Here is a 19,846-nt window from a genome sequence, read left to right on the forward strand (position 1 = left end):
TGTCTTCAGTCTTCATTCTGATTTGATGATATCCTGAACGAAGATCCAACTTGGTGAAGTAAATTGATCCATGCAATTCATCCAGTAATTCATCAATGACAGGAATGGGAAACTTATCTTTAATAGTGAGCTTGTTGAGCTCCCTATAATCTGGACACATGCGCCATGATCCATCCTTCTTGTGCACCAATACTACTGGAGCAGAGAAAGAACTTTGACTAGGTTGAATTATACCAGCCTCTAGCATTTCTGCAACCATACGTTCAATTTCACTCTTTTGGGCATAGGGATATCTGTACGGCCTGATGTTTGGAGGAACACTTCCTGGAATCAGATGAATAGCATGATCATGATCACGAATAGGTGGGAGACCTTTGGGAGTCTCAAATACCTTGGAATGATTGTCCAAGACTTTTTGGAGATCTGGAGAAATAGATGATTCCGATGTGGAAACATCTAGCGAACATAATTGTGCAATTACACCTCTTTGTTCCTTTTTTAGAAGCTTTGTCATACCATTAGAGCTGATTATCTTTCCCGGTTTCCCTGCAATACCCCTTAATTCAACTTCCTTTCCTCTCGTAGAAAATTTCATGAAAAGTTCTTGAAAATTAAAAGCTATTGTACCCAAGGATTGTAGCCATTGGACTCCTAGTACAACATCAGCACCTCCCATTGGAATGGAAAGCATTGGGCTAGTCAATACATATTCTCCCATGGATAGCTTGATATTATGGCACTTTCCAGAGCAATTTATTGTTCCTCCATTTGCAACCATCACTTGACACTCTGGTGCTGGATATAGGAAGCAATTCAATTCTTTTGCTACCTTACAATGAATAAAATTGTGGGTACTTCCTGAATCAATCAACACTATTACCTTTTTCTTCTTGATTTGTCCTTCTATCTTGATGGTTTGAGGAGTGGTAATTCCAGCCAATGCATTACAAGATATGGTCGGATTCATTTCTTCTTTATCTAGGCTTTGTTCCTGGAGTATATCCTCTTCTTTTGACCTTTCTTGCTCCTTTTCTTCTTCCTCTTCACAATCTATGTAGAATAATTTCTTCTCAGCACACTTATGACCTTTAGTGTATTTGCTATCACAACTGTAACAAAGCCCTTTTGCTCTTTTTTCTTCCAATTGTTGTGGTGTCAACCTTATAGGTTGTGGAAGACTAGGGGCAACAACACTTCCTTCTTTATAGTTGTGAGTGGTATGCTTCCTAGTTGCCATAATTTTGCTTTCCATTTTTCTTGCTAACCTGAATGCCTTCTCTAATGAATCAGGTTCCCAAAGGCGAACATCATGTTGGATATTATCCTTTAAAGACCCTATGAACACATCAATCCTATGCTCCTCTGGAATATTTTTTACCCTTATGTTCAATTTTTGGAACTCCTCAATGTGCTCCATTATTGAACCCTTTTGTTTGAGACTTATCAATTGGCTAAAAAAAGTGTTGCTTTTTGTATCCTCATAATGTGCTATCAATTCTTCCGTAAAAATTGCCCAAGTGATAATTTGTTTACGAGAGCAAAGCCATTGATACCATACAAACTGATTTGGTTCCAAATATAAAGTTGCAATACGTACCTTTTGTGTGTTTTGCACATTATTGAGATCGAAAAATTGCTCCATCTGTAATATCCATGTTGCGGGATCCTTGCCATCAAACTTCCTCATATCGATTTTTGGAATATGGTGGGTCTTCGATCCAACATTAGAGTCTATGGAATCATGATTAACATTTCTTTTGTTCTCATCATGAGTTTCCTTTACTACCCTTTCACCATTAGTGACCATTTCTTGTAGCAACTTATTCATATTTATCTTCAATTCTTCCATCTTATCATCCATGCCATCCATTTTAGTGTCCATGCCATTCATCTTAGCTTCCATGCCTAGCTTCTACACCTTTCTTTAAATAATCCATCTTAGCTTCTACACCTCTCTTTAAACCATCCATCTTAGCTTCTACATCTTTTTTTAAAACATCCATCTTAGATTCTGTTGCTTTTTGTGCAAGTGACACTTGTTGCACTTGGTCTTGTAATTTTGATATATCATGTTGCATTTCTTCCTCTTCTTCATGAGTCATGCTAGAGCTTTCAGGTTGCTTACTAGGTGTTTGCATTTTCTTTCCTCGGGGCATCAATTACCGATAATAATGCTTTACTATGCCCTTTGAATTCCTTCAAACTAATTTTTCAAACCAAGCTTATGAAAAAAATTAAAAAAAACACACACCTTTTTTTCACTTTGTAAGAGCTTGATATTGAATCTGATGTATCTCTGTAATTTCGGATCATCCAATTCTGAAATTACGACCTATAGTAGCCCTCTCTGTCCTCTTTCCAATGCCACCAATCTGATCCAAATTGGATTCTCCAAGAAAGAGTTATGCACAATCTCCCAAGATGACCTGATTATAGACCTTTCCAAAAGAGTGAACTTGTATGAAGTGCCACGTGTCACTGTTTCAACCTTTGCCACTAAAAAATATATACAAGAAACTACAATCTGTCCTCTTTTTGTACCTTCTTACAAAATTTCAATCCGATGCTTAGAGAGAAAGTTATGACAATTTTCCCCAGGTCACCTATTTGGAATGTAATTCAGGAGTCTGCAAAAAGACCAACTTCCTCAGATCATATCTCCCCAAATATAGCACGAAAAGCTTTGAAATTTGGACCCGAGATTCGACGCAATTTCTTCTCAAATGAGTTTTTTTTTGCTTTTGAAATGTCGCAGAAAAAATGTTATAGTGAAAAATCCATGATGACCTATTTGGAGCAGTGAAACCCTAGAATCCAAAGCTCTGATACCAAATGTTATGAAACCAGCTCACAAAAAGATAGAAAAGATAGATCAACGCCTTGAAATTCAGCCTCTTCAAGGGGGAAACCTCCTTTACATTACATAAATGAACAATTCTTCGATGATTCAAATGACAAAACCTCCTTTCTATATATAGGAGTCTAAGGAGTCACAATATAACCCAGTCGACCTAACAATAATAATATAAAGCCACAAAAATAACAATAAAGGGATTCTATGGGGCACAGTAATAAAAATATGGGGATAATAGGGGCAAAAAAATATTAATAAGGGATACAACTACAATAATAATGGGGTAATCACTAGTATTATAGGGACCTAACAAGAAATAGATTATTTCGATGTGGGAACCTCTAGCGAACATAATTGTGAAATTATGCCTCGTTGTTCTTTCTTTAGAAGCTTTATCATTATGTTAGAGCTAATTATCTTTCCCGGTTTCCCTGTGATACCCCTTAATTCAACTTCCTTTCCTTCTGAAGAAAAAATCATGAAAAGTTCTTAAAAATTTAAAGCTACTATACCCAAGGATTGTAGCCATTGGACTCCTAGTACAACATCAACACCACCCATTCAAATTGAAAGCATTAGGCTATTCAATACATATTCTCTCATGGATAGATTGATATTATGGCACTTTCCAGAGAAATGTATGGTTCCTCCACTTGCAACCATCACTTGACACTCTAGTGCTGGATATAAGAAGCAAGTCAATTCCTTGGATATCTTACAATGAATAAAGTTTTGGGTACTGCCCAAATCAATCAACACTATTACCTTTTTCTTCTGGATATGTCCTTCTATATTAATAGTTTGATGAGTGGTAATTCTGTCCAATGCATTACAGGATATGGTCATATTTATTTCTTCTTCCTCTAGGGTTTGTTCTTGGTGTATATCCTCTTCTTTTGAAGTTTCTTGTTCCTTGTCTTCCTCCTCTTTACAATCTATGTAGAATAATTTCTTCTCAGCACACTTATGACCATTAGTGTATTTTCTATCACAACTGTAACAAAAACCTTTGCTCTTTTTTCTTCCAATTGTTGTTTTGTCAACCTTGTAGGTTGTGGAAGGATAGGGGCAACAACATTCCATATTTATAATTGTGAGTGGTAGGCTTCCTTATTTCCATAATTTTTCTTTCCATTTTTCGTGCCAACCTAAATGCCTTCTCCAGTGAATCAGGTTCCCAAAGGCAAGCCTCATGTTGGATGTTATCCTTTAAAGTCCCTATGAACACATAAATCCTATGCTCCTCTAGAATATATTTTACCCTTATATTCAATTTTTGGAAGTCCTCAATGTGCTCCATCATTGAACCTTTTTGTTTGAGATGTATCAATTGGCTAAAAAAATATTGCTTTTGGTATCCTCATAATGTGTTATCATTTCATCCGTAAAAATTTCCCAATTGACAATTTGTTTACGAGAGAAATTCCATCAATACCATACAAACTGATTTGGTTCCAAATATAAAGTTTCAATGCGTACCTTTTGTGTGTTTTACACATTATGGAGATCGAAATATTGCTCCATCTGTAGTATCCATGTTACGGGATCCTTGCCATCAAACTTCCTCATATCGATCTTTGGAACATGGTGGGTCTTCGATACAATGTTAAAGTCTATGAAATCATGATTAACATTTATTTTGTTCTCATCATGAGTTTCCTTTACTACCCTTTTGCCATTAGTAGGCATTTCTTATAGAAACTTTGTCAAATATGTCTTCAATTCTTCCATGTTGCCTTTAAGTTTTTCTTCTAAACCATCCATCTTAGCTTCCATGCCTTTCTTTAAACCATCCATGTTAGCTTCCACGCCATCCATCTTAGCTTCCATGCCATTCATCTTAGCGTCCACATCATTCATCTTATTTCTACACCTTTCTCTAAACCATCCATCTTCACTTCTGTTACTTTTTGTGCAAGTTAATTTTGTTGCACTTGGTCTCGTAATTTTGGTATATCACGTTGTATTTCTTCCTCTTCTTCATGATTAATGTTAGATATTTCAAGTTTCTTACTAGGTGTTTCCATTTTCTTTCTTCGGGGCATCAATTAATGATAATTATGCTTCACTATGCCCTTTGAATTCCTTCGAACTAATTTTTCAAACCAAACTTATGCAGAATTTAAAAAAAAATTACACAACTTTTTTCAGTTTGTAGGAGCTTGATATTGCATCTGATGTATCTCTAAAATTTCGGATCTCCAAGGTCTAAAATTGTGAAATGTGGTATCTCTTTGAATCCTCTTTCCAACGCCACCAGTCTGATCGAAATTGGATTCTCAAAGAAAGCGTTATGCCCAATCTCCCAACATGACTTGATTATACACTTTTTGAGTAGAGAGAACTTGTACAAAGTTCCACGTGTCACTGTTTCAACCTTCGGACCTGAAAATGATGCACATAAAACCAAATTCCATCATCTTTCTATAACTTCTTACAAAATTTCAATCTGATACTAAGAGAGAAAATTAGGACGATTTTTCCAAGGTCACCTGTTTGGGATGTAATTTGGGAGCTTGCAAAAACCCTAACTTCCTTGGATCATATCTCCGAAAATATAGTGAGACAAGATCTAAAATTTGGACCTGAGGATCATCGAGATTTGAGATCAAATGGGTCTATTTTTTAGCATCTGAAACATCACAGAAAAAAAGCATAGCGAAAATTCCACAATGACCTTTTTTGGAGCAGCGAAACCCTAGAATCCAATGCTTTTATACCAAATGTTATGAAAAAAATTGACAAAAAGATAGAAAAGATAGATCAACAACTTATAAATCAGTCTATTTGAGGGGGAAACCTCCTTTACGTTACACAAGTAAACAATTCAAGGATGAAACAAATGACAAAACCTCCTTTCTATATATAGGAGTCTAAGGGGTCACAATATCATCAACGCCGACATAACAATAATAATATAAGGTCACAAAAATAACAATAGTGGGCTTCTATGGGGCACAATAATAACAATATGGGGACAATAGGGGCACAACAATAATAATAAGGGCTACAATCACAATAGTAATGGGGGAATCACTAGTATTATAGGGACCTAACACTCTCTTCAGTGCCAATATTATGTTTCTACAAATTCAATGGCTTTAGATGCGGAGCATCTTTAATTGGCTCATCCTTTATATCTTGCTCCCCTTCAGAATCTTTGAAATTCAAGTGCCTCAATTCTTCTAAACCATCATCATCAGGGTCTAGATACACCTTTTCATAAGCAACACCTTCATGAAATCTCGATTCATATATGTGTTTAAAAATATCTTGGTCAGTATAGTCCACAATAAATTTCCCTGTAGGGGGAAAAACTCTTTTAATTGCTTTTAAAGCTCCCACAGTTCTTTCATCCTCATCTAAAAAGGAAAAATAACTGGAAAATTGGGCCATGATTGGTTCCCATGCAACTATATGTCTTTCCATCTCCTCCTTCAAGTACTAGGATTGCGGAAAACATACCTAAAGTATGCATAAATTGATGTACCCACAAGGTTTCAGGAAGTCCTGCTTCAATCCACTTGGTTCTGCAAGTCTGAATATGTTTCTAGGGACTCATATATCCCTCATATTTAGGAATTCCAATTTAATAATCCCTTGGGGCACCAAATGGACATAGAAAAGGAGACTTGACTAACTCCCATTCTTGAAGATGAGCATGATGAGCTCCCACAATCTTGCAGTTTTTGCTTGAAAGGAAACATCCAACATAGGGATCTTTTGTGTCTCTCCAAATTTTGAATCAATCTCATTAATAAAGTTAATAGTGGAACCTATACCATTAAAAGTAGGAAATTCTTGTACCTCTGTACCAATCCACCGAGCACAACGAACAACTACGCACCATCTAGAACATAACTCGTGATCTCCTTGTTGCTAGTCATCCCACACAACATCTTAACCAACTTCCATGCTTTGAATGATCCTCCAACTAATATAACCATCAACTATAGGATTAATATAATATTCTCTTTTCCTTGTAGTGAGTCGATATCTAGTCCAGGAGATTACATTCCTCTCTATCGTATAGAGTTTCTATAAATCTGGGACCTTGATAAGGATCCAACGATTGAATCATTATAACTCCATCTATCTCAAAAGTCATTGTTTTTCACTTAATATCAATAATAGCATAATTCTAAAAAGCCCAATCTATCCCCAACAATGTGGGATAAGGGTATTTATCTCCCATAATATCTATCACATCAAAATCTACATATCAATATCCATTTCAACATCCTCCATACATCCAATTGGAAGAATACAATATTTATTGGCCATACACAATTTCAACAATGCCATTACAGATAAAGAATGCCATTTTATTTTTGCTCATCAACAATAGGTGGAAATAGGCCTCAACAAGCTGACAATTTGATCTTAGTGACAACCAATGACACTAAGAAAGGATACAGTACCTTGAAACCTGAATTTGGGATCACATTACCCATAAATTTTGGTAGCGTTAATGTGATCTTTCTCGAAGCATTTTCTACTATAGACAATATATTTTGATGCAATTGTATGTGAAATATAAATGGAGAATTCTCTATTTTGTTAATTGGATGAGAGGATTTACCTATTTTGATGGGAAAAGGGGTCAAAGTACATCAACTCACAATTACTGATTTTGAGTGTACATATTTTCCTCCAGGATATTAGTAAGCAGTTCCAGATTTGACTCCAAAATCCAAGGGATTTGACATCAACAACATTTGAGACCTATTACAAGTTGTTGGCATTATGATTCAGGTGTTGTCTTTGATGGCAACTTACTCAGATGACAGATTACAATGTAGCAAGTCAATAGCAAAGAATTAATGATAAAACTACAAAGAATGAAGAAAAAGATGTATACGCAGGTTCACCTTGACAAAGGAGTGTATACACGTGAGTTAACAAACCAAAAGGAGTGTATAACGTACACACACACTTTCACAGAATGAAAAGCGTGTATATCTTGGAAAACTAAGTTTTGGTCCAAGGTATTTGTTCCATGGTATTTTGATCCATGGTATTGGTCCAAGGTATCTGGTCCGAGGTATTGACCCTAAGTATTTGGTCCAAGGTATTGGTCCTAAGTGGTTTTGGTCCATGGTATTGAGTAAGGCCTAAGACTATAAAAGGGGGAGAAGATCATTAGGCCAATGAGTGCAAGTATTGAATATCTGATGAAGTGTGTGATCTAGTATGCAGGTTATGGGTTGGTGATGCATTTGCTTGATTTGAACTAAGCATGCACCTATGTGAATGATGATGGGTGATGGATCTGGATCTTAAGGCTTGGAATGGATTATCATTATGTGGTTTGATCATGGATAGACTAGATCTGAATTACTGATGGATATTTTATTGTATAAATGTTATGATCTGGGTATGACTGATGTCTGGAATAGCTGCAAATTTATGAGTAAATATTTACAGATCCGTACATGGGTTCGCCTTGGTAAAAGCGTGTATACACACTGGTTCGGCTCATCAGAGTCGGGTATACTTTATGAGATTTGATATTTGAGGTTGTTTTTGGTTCTAGTGGTTGTTGCAGAGTTCTGGGTTCTGCTTTGTGTTCTGGTGACTGTGTTTTGATGACAGGGTTTCAGTGATTCACTTATTGGGTGATTCAGAGATTGATGATGCAGATATATTTGATGGGTGTATTGTAGTGGTGATTGATTTTGTGCTTCAATGTTGTTGATGGGTCCAGTATGAAAATTTGATGAAACGTGGCCTTCAGATTATGGTGTTGTGTTCCAGGAGTATCCAGTCTGAAAATTTATGAAACGTGGTCCCTGGAGGAAGAGAGAAGGTCGTAGCCTTCAATAGGCTGACACCTAAGTACTGGTAAACATATTGGCCAGTACAAGAGCCAGGGGGTTGGATCTCCCTTCCAGTGGCAATTGAAAAATGAGTGAAGGTTGGAGCCTTCAGTAGGATAGCACCTACATACTGGTAAACATATCGGCTAGTACAAGAGCCAAGGGGTTGGAGCTCCCTTCCAGTAGTAGCTGGAAAACGAGTGAAGGTTGGAGCCTTCAGTAGGCCAGCGCCTACGTACTAGTAAATAGATCGGCTAGTACAAGAGCTAGGGGATTGTAGCTCCCTTCCAATAGCAGCTGGAGAACGAGAGAAGGTTGTAGCCTTCTTCAGGTGGGTGCCTGCGTACTGGTATGAGTCTGCACCAGTACAGGATTGTAAACAGGTTTTTTTTTATATTAAAGAAGACAACCGCTGGTGGTTTTTGTCCCGCATTGGGTTTCCACCTTAAACCTTGGTGTTCATGTGTGTTTCTTATGTGTGATGGTCTGTTCTATTTTTACTGCACCTGGTTACTGTCTATAGGTTAATGAAGTACTGATGCACTAATTAAAGATCAACATATGATGATTTAACTGAATCATAAGTTTGTTGGATATACACTAGTTGCCTTAAACACAGTTGTGTGTACACGCGAGTTCCCTTAATTGAAGTAGCGTATATAAATCTGATTATGGAAATGGAAAAGTTATTGACTTGCTAATATTGATTCACCCCCCCCCCCCTCCCCTGCCCCCTCTCAGTATTATTTCCAACACAAGCATATTTGGATTTAGATTGTTTTTATTTGATTTTGTTCCAACAAAATTACAACAATTAGATTATTGTTTTATTATTTAAACTACAGTTTGTAATAATTAAAGGGTTGGGTTTTTTGAGGAAAAGACTTGTGTTGTGTATTTTATTCTATCTCTGAGGTTAAAAAAGATTTTCAACGCAGAAGAATTTAAAGCCCACATATCATAGATTTTTGTGTGATGTTTATCTGTCTGACTCTCAGTGATGTTTATTTCATGTGTAGATTTCATGAATGTTTAAGTCTTCATATTTGAATGAGAGTTATACAAGTTGAAAAAATCATCTTTACTGAGATGTTGCGCTATTTTCAAGATTCAAGTATTATCAACATTTATTCTAAAGCTACACATAATTCATCTTGATGCTCTGTTGTAATGGTTTTTTTTATTTTTCCACCTACTAGCATGAAAATCAAAAGGTATAAATAAGCATTATCTATCTTTCCTTTGAGTTCTATTTGTTTTACCCACCAAATCTTGAAATCTTAATTGAAATCAATTTATGACTTTGTGCCCAATGGTTACTTTCCTTGTGTTCCAACCAAACTTGTTAGACCTATTATATTAGATCTGGCCACTGAGTGTATAAATGACCCTTTACACTGGTTACATTGAGTAATTAAGTCAAAGAGAGATCCTTCTCTGAATTGGAAGGGCCAATTCCCAATCTAAAAGACTAGTTTCAGGTTACCTCAGGATTCACCTTTACACAAAACACGTTGAACACGTATGGAATATCTCTTAGGAAATTTTGCAAAGATAAGTCTATTTAAGATCTCCTCATCGTTAACAACAGTCTTTAAGTTTCTTACGCAATTGCCCCGACAACTGCTCATCACTCACAATCTGTAAAAATAATTTAAACCCTTCCGTTGCAGGTTGGGATATATCTTGCAAGAACCTCAGACTCTTAATTTTTAATTGTTCTAGCTGTCCCATTTGAGGGTTATAAGGCGATGTCAACTGCTTAAATTTTATTGTTGCATATATAATATTCTTTCTGTTGGTTAGAGTCATAAGATATTTTAGGTGATGCATGAGTGATTATTATTTGTTGTTCAGGGACACCCAAGTTTTCTCCAGGTCTTTTTCCTCAAAGTTCCAAGAGCGACTAAGATGGGACTTCAGCTGTCCACCCAGCCTTATATTGGTTTGCACAATAATATTTCTTGTAACAAATCAACCCCAAGTTGAATTCCAGAACTTAAGGATGAGTGCTCAAAGGAATAAAACTAATGTTACCAACTGAAATGGGTTCTCCTAAGGCTACACCATCTCCACCCACCAGTTAATCAATAAGTCAAGAAATTGTTACACCATAGGGGCCTTTAACCAAAAAATCATCAATGTAGACAATTCTTACAAGCACAAAGATTCATTATTCAATCACAAGAGGTGAGCTTAACATGGGAAGATTCATCTGCTAGACAAGCTACTATCCGAACAAAGGGTTCATCAGTCCACAAGCTTCCCATATCTATCTTTGTGCCTTATTTTCTTTGTTTGTTCCTCTCACGAGGAACTCTCAATCCATCACTTACATACAATAAACAAGACCCATTTTTCTCAGGTGTTCTCAATTGCTCTCAACTATCACACCACAACAACCTTTTATTTATTCATCAACAACGTAGGTGATTATACAAGAACTGGGAGTCACAATTCAGTTAGAGGAGGTGAACTTAACATGGGAAGGTTCATCATTTGGAAAAGTTATTGTCTAGACAATAGGTTCATAAGTCCACAAGCTTCCTAGTGGCTTCATCGATCCTAATACAAGCCATTGCTCATGCATAGGAGCAGAGCTCAACATGGGAAGGTTCATTAACTGAACAAGCTATTTTTTGGCCAATAGGTTCATCAGTCCAAAAAATTCCCAGTGGATTCATCAGTCCTTAGACAAGCCAAACTTGGTGGGTTCATGAGTCTTTAGGCAAGCCACTTCTTAGTCACAGGAGGAGAGCACAACATGGAAAGTTTCATCAGCTAAACAAGCATTGTTTGTCCAGTAGGTTCATTAGCGCACAAGGTAAGGCACTCTTGGTAGGTTAATCATTCCTTAGTCAAGCCAGTGCTCTCTCTCTCTCTCTCTCTATGTTCCTCCTCTTGAAATTCTCTCTCTCTAGCTGGGTTCTTCCTGAACCAATTTGTGATTTCTCCCCTTATTTTCTTGCTCACTTCTTCCCCACTTCTTCTTGAATGAATGAATCCTTCTTTTTTCCTTCTCTTCCTCAAGAAGTGATTTTCCCATTGCTTCCACTATTGCTGTTAAAACCCTATCTCCCACATGTTGTCGTGTGCCTTCCACTCTTTTCTCCCTCCTTCCAGCCTTCGACCTAGTTTTGTTGTGGAGTGCAGTCATGGGGATGTTGTTACGCCAACTCCTTACACCACTTCCTGATAGTTGTCCTCAACCTTCTTTGTTCTTGCCAGCACAATCCCCTCTTGTCGTGTTTTCGACCCATCACAAGCCTCGTTGCCAACATGACCCATTCAACCATTTAATTTTATATGCTCTTTTACTTGTGGACTTGCCCAAGAGCAGCATGGAATCTTTCTTATTTTTCTAACCAATTAAAACACAATCAACCCATTAAAAGCACTCCCAGTTAGTGTCCATCATTGACATTTAAAACAACTGAGATTCCTTAAGAAATTTCCCTCCTAAAGCTTTGAAATTTGTGTCCCAATATGTCACCTAGTTTTAGTATAATAAAATGGTTATATATATTGTACAATAGGGAAAATTAACCAAGGGTTGTCACAAGTTCGTTGAAGGGAGATAGTGAGAGGTGTCTAGTGGGTGGAAGTGGTGGGGAGCAAAAAATGTTATGCGGGTGAAGCAGTGTGGAGAAGGTTGTTGTAAGGGAGGCGATGAGAGGTGTCCAGTGGACGAAAGTGGTGGGGAGTCAGTTGAAGAAAGTGGTGGCCAAAAGTGTCTAACACCCAAAAAGTAGTGGCTAGAGGTGTCTAACACCCAAATAAAATAGGTGACAAAAGATTTTATCTCTCTCATTGAGAAAAATTAAGTTGTAATCTTGTAGAAGACATATGTAATATAATGTTGTAGAAAGGCCTATGAACTAATTGTGGTTACATAGCTAGAACTTAGAACTTAGGTTATATGTAATTTCCTATTTCAAGAGATAACCTTTATGCCGTATGTCGACAACCTTTCTACAATATTTCCAGAGATATCTCACCGACCTCTCTACAATAGTGGGGGCCACATTTTGGCTAAATTTCAACCTGGGGATGATAAGATGATAAGTCAGTAAAGGACATTGGCTTTTAATAACTCAAACGTTTGTATAAGACATTTATGGAATCTTCACTTTAAGATTGGATTCCATGTTTTGTCACGTGTGAAGGTTTTATCCCTCTCCTCTACTAGTCGTTCACATGTGACGATCTATATGTAGCCTCTGTACTCTCCGTTCCACAAGTCTTCGCCCTCTCTTATGTGATGGCAAATCCCACCATTGCAGTGGTAGCGGCTGCGCTATCCATAGCTTTAGCGGCAGCTTGGACGGCTCTCCTCAGAAATTCTCCAATCGATGCAGCAAATATCGAGCTTCCTTATCCTCCCCAAAGACTTGGTGTGTTCGCCCACAACAAGAGGCTACAGAACGCCCACAAGCTTGGATCTGGACTCATCCCCAACCCAGAAGATCTGGTGTTCGATTCTCAAGGCAGACTGTATACTGGTTGTGGAGATGGGTGGATAAAGCGAATCTCCTTTCTTGATAACCTTGATGTTCTTGTGGAGAACTGGACATATGTTGGAGGTCGTCCTCTGGGCCTCGCTTTTGGCAGCCATGGAGAATTATTAGTCTGCGAGGCTTCTCAGGTAAGCCCTATCATCGTTTCTGCATTTTCTCATCTTCATTTTATTCCATTTTCATTATGTGTTGCAGGGTCTGCTAAATGTGACGGAAGACCATGTGGAGATTCTGACAGATGAAGCAGATGGGTTGAAAGTCAAGTAATGTTTTTGAGCATCATGATTATGAAAATTTCGTAAAATTTATTTTAAAATCCTAGCTCTATGCTTTTTTATATATGTGAATCACATTAGGTATAAATCAGTTAGCATAGACCAGTAGACTCAAGAAATTCTTCAAGTAATCATAACTACATTCCATGGTTATATCATTAAAGATTTGCAGATGGAGTGGATGCAAGCAGAGAAGGGGCAGTTTATTTCACAGATGCTTCATATAAATATGGCTTCCCTGACCACTTATTTGATATCTTGGAGTACCGACCACACGGCCGGTTGCTCAAATACGAGCCCTCCACCAAGAGAACGAGCGTACTTCTCACAGATCTTTACTTCCCCAACGGAGTGGCCCTCTCTGCCAAACAGGACTTCCTCGTCTTCTGTGAATCTCCACTGTATGTATGCCTTGTACTCAAATCATTAATTATTTCTGTAAGGAAAGATCCAGATCATGTAGTATAATTGAGCGGTGCCCTGTTTTTCATTACAGGTATCGTTGCCAGAAGTACTGGTTAAAGGGGCCAGAGAAGGGCACAGTCGAATCTTTCATTGACAATCTCCCTGGACTTCCAGATAACATCCATTATGACGGGAACGGCACCTTCTGGATCGGATTTCCGACGGTAATATTCTGTCACTGTAATAACCAGTTCACTAACTATTGTTTATTTTTTCAAGTAATTGCATCTGGAGCCGATTTTAGGCGTACATAGTCTTTATTGGGCAGCCGGGCAGCCGGGCAGCCGTTAGGTTTACGGCTGGTTCTCTGTTCCTTAATATATGATGAAATTAGAGTGGTTGGATATTTGACAGAGCCGAACCTTAACCTGGACAATTGCAACGAAGTTCCCGTCTGTGAGGCACGTGTTCGCTCTGATGGCGACATTGGCGCCAGGTGCATTCACGGATGCTATGGTTGATGAGCCAGGTGTTTTGGCTGTGAATGAGATGGGCGATCCCATTGTGCTGTACTCCAATCCGAATTCGAAAAATGAAATAAATACAGGATTGAAGAGGGGAGACTCTCTGTACTCTGCATCTCTTACTCTGGATTACATTGGACGTGTTCCTCTCACCCAAGAGATACCAATTAATTAAAATTGGGTCTCAGGGATACATAGGACTGGGAGACCAAATTTCCCTATTTAACCGATGGATCATATCCTCAGGTTTATTGGCACTCGCAAAACCTGTTTTCAAAGCTGGGAATATTAAATTGATAGGGAATCACCTTTACGATTTCAGAAATGTATGGAGATTTGCAACGCTTGTTTTTATATAAGTTGCAAGCACTTCGAAATTTCACATTTACTATCCCTTTTTTTTAAAACAATAACTTTAGCATTTGCCGACAATTAAAATAAATATTTTATAACTGAAATCTGTGGAAGTCAGAGCTGATATACCTGCCCACCTAAAGATTTGTTAAAGTCACTTTAATATAGGCAAGCATGTTACTTGCAATTCCTTAAATATTAGTATGTTTTCTGTGTAAACTTTTACACGTTTTTCAGGTGAAATTAAAATAATGTAGAATTCGAGAATCTTTTGAAAAATTAAATGAATGGCAGGATTTGGAAAATATTTTCTCGTAATTTTTCTCGTTGAAATTGTGAAAAATAAATTAATCGACTGCACATTTTTGAAACATTTTTATTTAGATTTTTGGAATATTTTGAAAAAATAAATTGACAGCAGAGATTAACTAGATCTTAGAGTTGAGTTTGGAAATATTGTGAAAAATTAAATTTTCCAAAATGTTTGCACAAGTAAATTGGTGTATGAAAACTTCTTGTTTGTCTTAAGAGGAAACACAAGTTCTCAACCATTAGCCTTACTCAAGCTGTATCTGATAATAAGATTGAAGTCAAATATTTGTCCTAGTTAAAATATTTCAATTTGGGGTTCTCTAAACATGCAAATTTTGTTTGTTGTTTGTTTTTTTTAAATGTCAAATCTTATTTTTTTTTATTTAAATTTAACTTTTGATTGAGTATATGGATTTAGCACCCTGAAAAACTCTAAAGCACTAAAATTGCTAAGAGTTTTCAACTCAAACTTATTATTCCAAAAAATTATTGCCTAAATTTAAACAAATTAAATAAAAAAATATTCCAAAAATCTCGAATTTAAATTTCTCCATCCAATCATACTAAAAAAATTAGTCCAAAAATACTTAAGAAACAAACAGCATCTTTCTTGGTCTAATGCCAGTGTATTTGAGCAATATTTTTCACTTTTCCTTGGTATACAGAAAACAGTATACTTAAAAGTTATTGTAATTCTGTGTAAATATTTATTTTTAAAAAACAAAAATAATAGAGGAACATAGGCTTGGTGTAATAAATCCAGTAAGCAGAACGTTCGACAGTCAAACGACATACTTCATACTTCCAGAATTTGATTCGGAAGCTTCGCTTAGTGAGTGCGATTTACTATCACATAGGAAAAAATTGTTAACGCTCGAAGGATGTTTTACCATAATTTATCAAAATTTAATGATATGATTAGATGTGAAGGTTTAAACTGTTTAATTTATATAATTGGAGTAAAGAGAGTAATGCGTAATTGCAATACAGGTAAGTAATGCGTAAAGGGGAAATGTATAATTGCAAAATAGTAAATAAGCATGTTACTTGCAATTTCTTAAATACTAGTATGTATTGGAGTAATGCGTAATTGAACAAAGGAAAGAGAGGTATTATTTATTATTTCTCAGCTGAAGACTTTTTGGTAATATACTTAACTAGAGTGCTAATACCACTTATGGCAAGAGTGCAAGCACCATCAGTGTATAGTTAAATAGCAGAGCCACTTGGAAGTTTTTTCAACATGACAGAAAAGCGAACTTATTTTTTATTTTGAAAATCTTAAATAGTTCTTTAGACATGAAAGAGGGAATATAGCTTTAAGAAAATCAAATGCAATGAAGTTCCTTGCAAAGATTTTCCTCCCAACAAGGCACCTCTAACTCTTTCAACCATTAAAAGATTTTCACAATTTACCTTCAACAAAATTTATGCTACACAAGTGTTCTTATGCCAACGTCCACACAATTGCAAGTAAGCAAGGTCATGAAGTTGAATATTCTAATAATATGCAAGTAAACAAGGTCATGAAGTTGAATCTTCTATTGATATTTTCAAGTGGTGAGCAGAAATTAATGCCATAGGTCCCATTCACTCGAAAGCTTCCACACAATTGCAAGTAAGCAAGGTCATGAAGTTGAATATTCTAATGATATGCAAGTAAACAAGGTCATGAAGTTGAATCTTTTATTGATATTTTCAAGTGGTGAGCAGAAATTAACGCCATAGGTCTCATTCACTCAAAAGCGCCCTCATCTTGTAAAAGTAATGTTCAATTACGAGGAGACAAATATAGTTACTAAAACACAATAAAGAATACAAACATTGGAGAAAAACATCAAAGAAATAAATGCTTAAAAATATTTCTTCATCTTCTTTACTGAACAAGTGATACATTCATATATAGTCTTTAGATTTATACAATTATAGAAGTTGTTATATTTGCTTAACTAATCATTTGAGACTATTTCTCACTACCCTAATTTAATCTGTGAATACTCAATTTGTTTATAATGTTATAGAGAAAATTACATATTACAATAATAAAAATTAAGCATTATCTTCAGCACTCGCACTCTCTGGTAATGCTTAATGATATGATTCCAAAAGACTTCTTATGCAATGAAACCTCTCTCTTGGCAGTACTTTGGCGAAGATATCAGCAAGTGGATGATCTGTTTTACAAAACTTTATTTCAGTTCTTCCTTTTGCACAAAACTCTCTTGTAAAATGTTGCTTGATATCAATATGTTTGGTACAACTATGCACCACTGGTATTTACTTACGGAAATTGTAGACATGTTACCACAATAAATAGTTATAGCATCTTGTTGCTCTTGTTTTTTGTCAAGATTCTCTTAAACCAAATTATTTCACATGTTGCTAATGCTACACAATATAATTTGATTTTCTAGAAGATAAAGAAAATAATTAGATGTTTCTTTGAATACCATGATACTGCACTTAATCTGCGGTAGAAAACTTAAAGTATTTTTTCTATAATCAAGAAATCAAAATCTACCAACACAAAATTATTTATTGAAGTGTACCAAATGCTAAAATTACTTTTTCCATGGAGATATCTTAAAATTCTTTTTGTTGCTCTAAAATGAATCTTACTTAGACAATGCATGAACCTAGAAATTAAACTTATTGCATACATAATATGGGAATTTGGGCAAGCCTCTTTTCAAATTTTAATCCCTGTAGAAGTTGTTATTCCTCGCCACCTAAAGATTATGTTAAATTATTTTGGAGAATATTTTCACAACTTTTTTTGTTTTTTTCTTCAATCTTTGAATTTCTTCAACTGAAATCAAAATTTGAGAATATTCTAAAATATAAATTAAATCAACTAGAGATTTTGGAAAATATTTTCATAAGAAAGCTTGGGTTTTTTTCTGTTGGCTTCTTGTAATCTCTCCAACTAAAATTACCTAGATTGCATATTTTGGGAATATATTCAAAAATTGAATTGACTTTATAAATTAACTGGATTGTAGATTTTGGAAATATTATGAAAGATTAAATTGACTACCGATTTTGGAAAATATTTTCACAAGCAAGCCTGGTTTTTTTTCTTTTTAATCTCTCCAATGAAATTAAAATTACTGATTTTGGAAATATTTTGAAAAATTAAATGGTGTGACACTCGTAAGATTATGTTTTAACCTTGACATTATTTACCCTTTTATAAAAATTTTGAAATATTATGAAAAATTAAATTGACCACTGATTTTCGAAAACATTTTCACAAGCAACCCTGGGTTTTTTTTCTTTTTAATCTCTCCAATGAAATTAAAATTACATTTTGGAAATATTTTGAAAAATTAAATGGTGTGACACCAGTAAGATTGTATGAAATTGTGTTTTAACCTTGACATTATTTACTTTTTTATAAATTTTGGAACTAATTTCGGCCTAAATAGAAGACCAAATAAATGTAGAGACTCAGACTTGGTAAAGTTCTTGAGTATTAAAAAGAAAAGTTCTTGAGTATTAAAAAAAAAAGTTGATATATGTATAATTGACTAAAGAAAACTCTCCAGACAATTAGGTTAGTTGAGTCTCTTTTCCTCCTTAAAAAGGGATAGTTCCAAGGAAGGATTCTGCTTCTTTTTTTTTTTGGAAAAAAGAGAGAGAGCCATAGGAACGAGAGGGAGAAGAGTGAAAGGATATGCAGACCTGAGACAGGACATTGTGCAGGTGAGTAGAGTACTGATGTTATGAGGAATACTTGAGCTAGAAGCAGAGTACTAATGTTATGAGGAATACTTGAGCTGGACTTGGGCCAGTGGAATCCTTGGTAGATCCGTACAAGTTGGGACTCTAAACTTGACCAGGGGTCTTGAGGTTTGGAAATTAGGTATCTTGGGATTTCAACCTATACTGCCTGGATGAGTGGAAGCTCGAGGGGAGACTAGACCTCATTGCTGGTCTCAAGGTTGGGAGGAGAGACTTCCTAGTTCTTGAGCTGGACTTGGGCCAGTGGAATCCTTGGTAGATCCTTGCAAGTTGGGACTCTAAATTGGACCGGGGTCCTGACGTTTGGAGATTAGACAACTTGGGATTTGAACCTATACTGTCTGGATGAGTGGAAGATCGACTAGAGACTCACGTCATTGCCAGTCTCAAGGTTGGGAGGAGAGACTTCCTGGTTCTGGTTCATATAGTTGATGCAATTTACCTTACTATAATTTACATTACTGTGTTGTTGTGTTACTGTGTTATAGATTGGTGAATCTAACTGAGAAGAAAATGAAATAAAACCAAGTTATCCATATCATTTGTTAAGAATAAATAGAAGTATCCAGTGTTGTATGTTTATGTCAAGAACATAATTACTTATATAAGAAAAAACTGTGTAGTGGTGTGTCACAACAGTATATATATATATATATATTCTTTTCAAAGAAATTCAAAAATATGGAATATAGACAGTAAGCTTTTGTTCCTTAAAACACAAATGAAGGAGCATGTTAGTTTATGCAAAAATTTGGGATTATTCCCCTAAGATAAGAAAAACAACCAGTTCCATGTGCAGAATAACACAGATTAATATTAAATAAAATGAACGCTGAAAAGAACAATAAGTAAATTCTATACATTTCCTTGTGAAACAGTCAATAGTCTGCAAAGTGGAAATTTACGCATGTAGATAACCAGTGAATGAGCCATAATGCTAGAGTGATGTTATAATCAACTAAATCTGTTTCCCACACAAAGAAACCGGTCTCAGAATAGCAACAGAAGGTTGCTTGAGACCAATGGTCGGTACCAGTTAGAC

The 19,846-nt window shown here is 35.9% G+C and overlaps 1 protein-coding gene across 1 annotated transcript; it reads left to right on the plus strand.

Moving 5' to 3' along the window:
• Nucleotides 1–12,870: 12,870 nt before the first annotated feature.
• LOC149195711 (protein STRICTOSIDINE SYNTHASE-LIKE 6-like) lies at nucleotides 12,871–14,967 on the plus strand. The gene is made up of 5 exons (XM_089405412.1): nucleotides 12,871–13,318; nucleotides 13,386–13,453; nucleotides 13,630–13,866; nucleotides 13,962–14,094; nucleotides 14,285–14,967. Exons 1-5 carry the CDS (start codon nucleotides 12,935–12,937, stop codon nucleotides 14,567–14,569), a joined length of 1,107 nt encoding a protein of 368 aa, XP_089261538.1. The 5' UTR covers nucleotides 12,871–12,934; the 3' UTR covers nucleotides 14,570–14,967.
• Nucleotides 14,968–19,846: the final 4,879 nt, after the last annotated feature.

This window comes from Pinus tabuliformis, chromosome 2_2, assembly GCF_031772625.1.
Source record: "Pinus tabuliformis cultivar Carrire ecotype Pingquan chromosome 2_2, CPIR1, whole genome shotgun sequence".
NCBI classification, from domain to species: domain Eukaryota; kingdom Viridiplantae; phylum Streptophyta; class Pinopsida; order Pinales; family Pinaceae; genus Pinus; species Pinus tabuliformis.

Excerpts from the sequence above, each read along its gene's own strand:
- LOC149195711 (XM_089405412.1), top strand. The coding sequence starts at position 12,935 with ATGGCAAATCCCACCATTGCAGTGGTAGCGGCTGCGCTATCCATAGCT. Across the intron at positions 13,454-13,629 it reads GCAGATGGGTTGAAAGTCAA|ATTTGCAGATGGAGTGGATG; the intron begins GTAATGTTTTTG and ends ATATCATTAAAG. Across the intron at positions 14,095-14,284 it reads TCTGGATCGGATTTCCGACG|AGCCGAACCTTAACCTGGAC; the intron begins GTAATATTCTGT and ends GATATTTGACAG.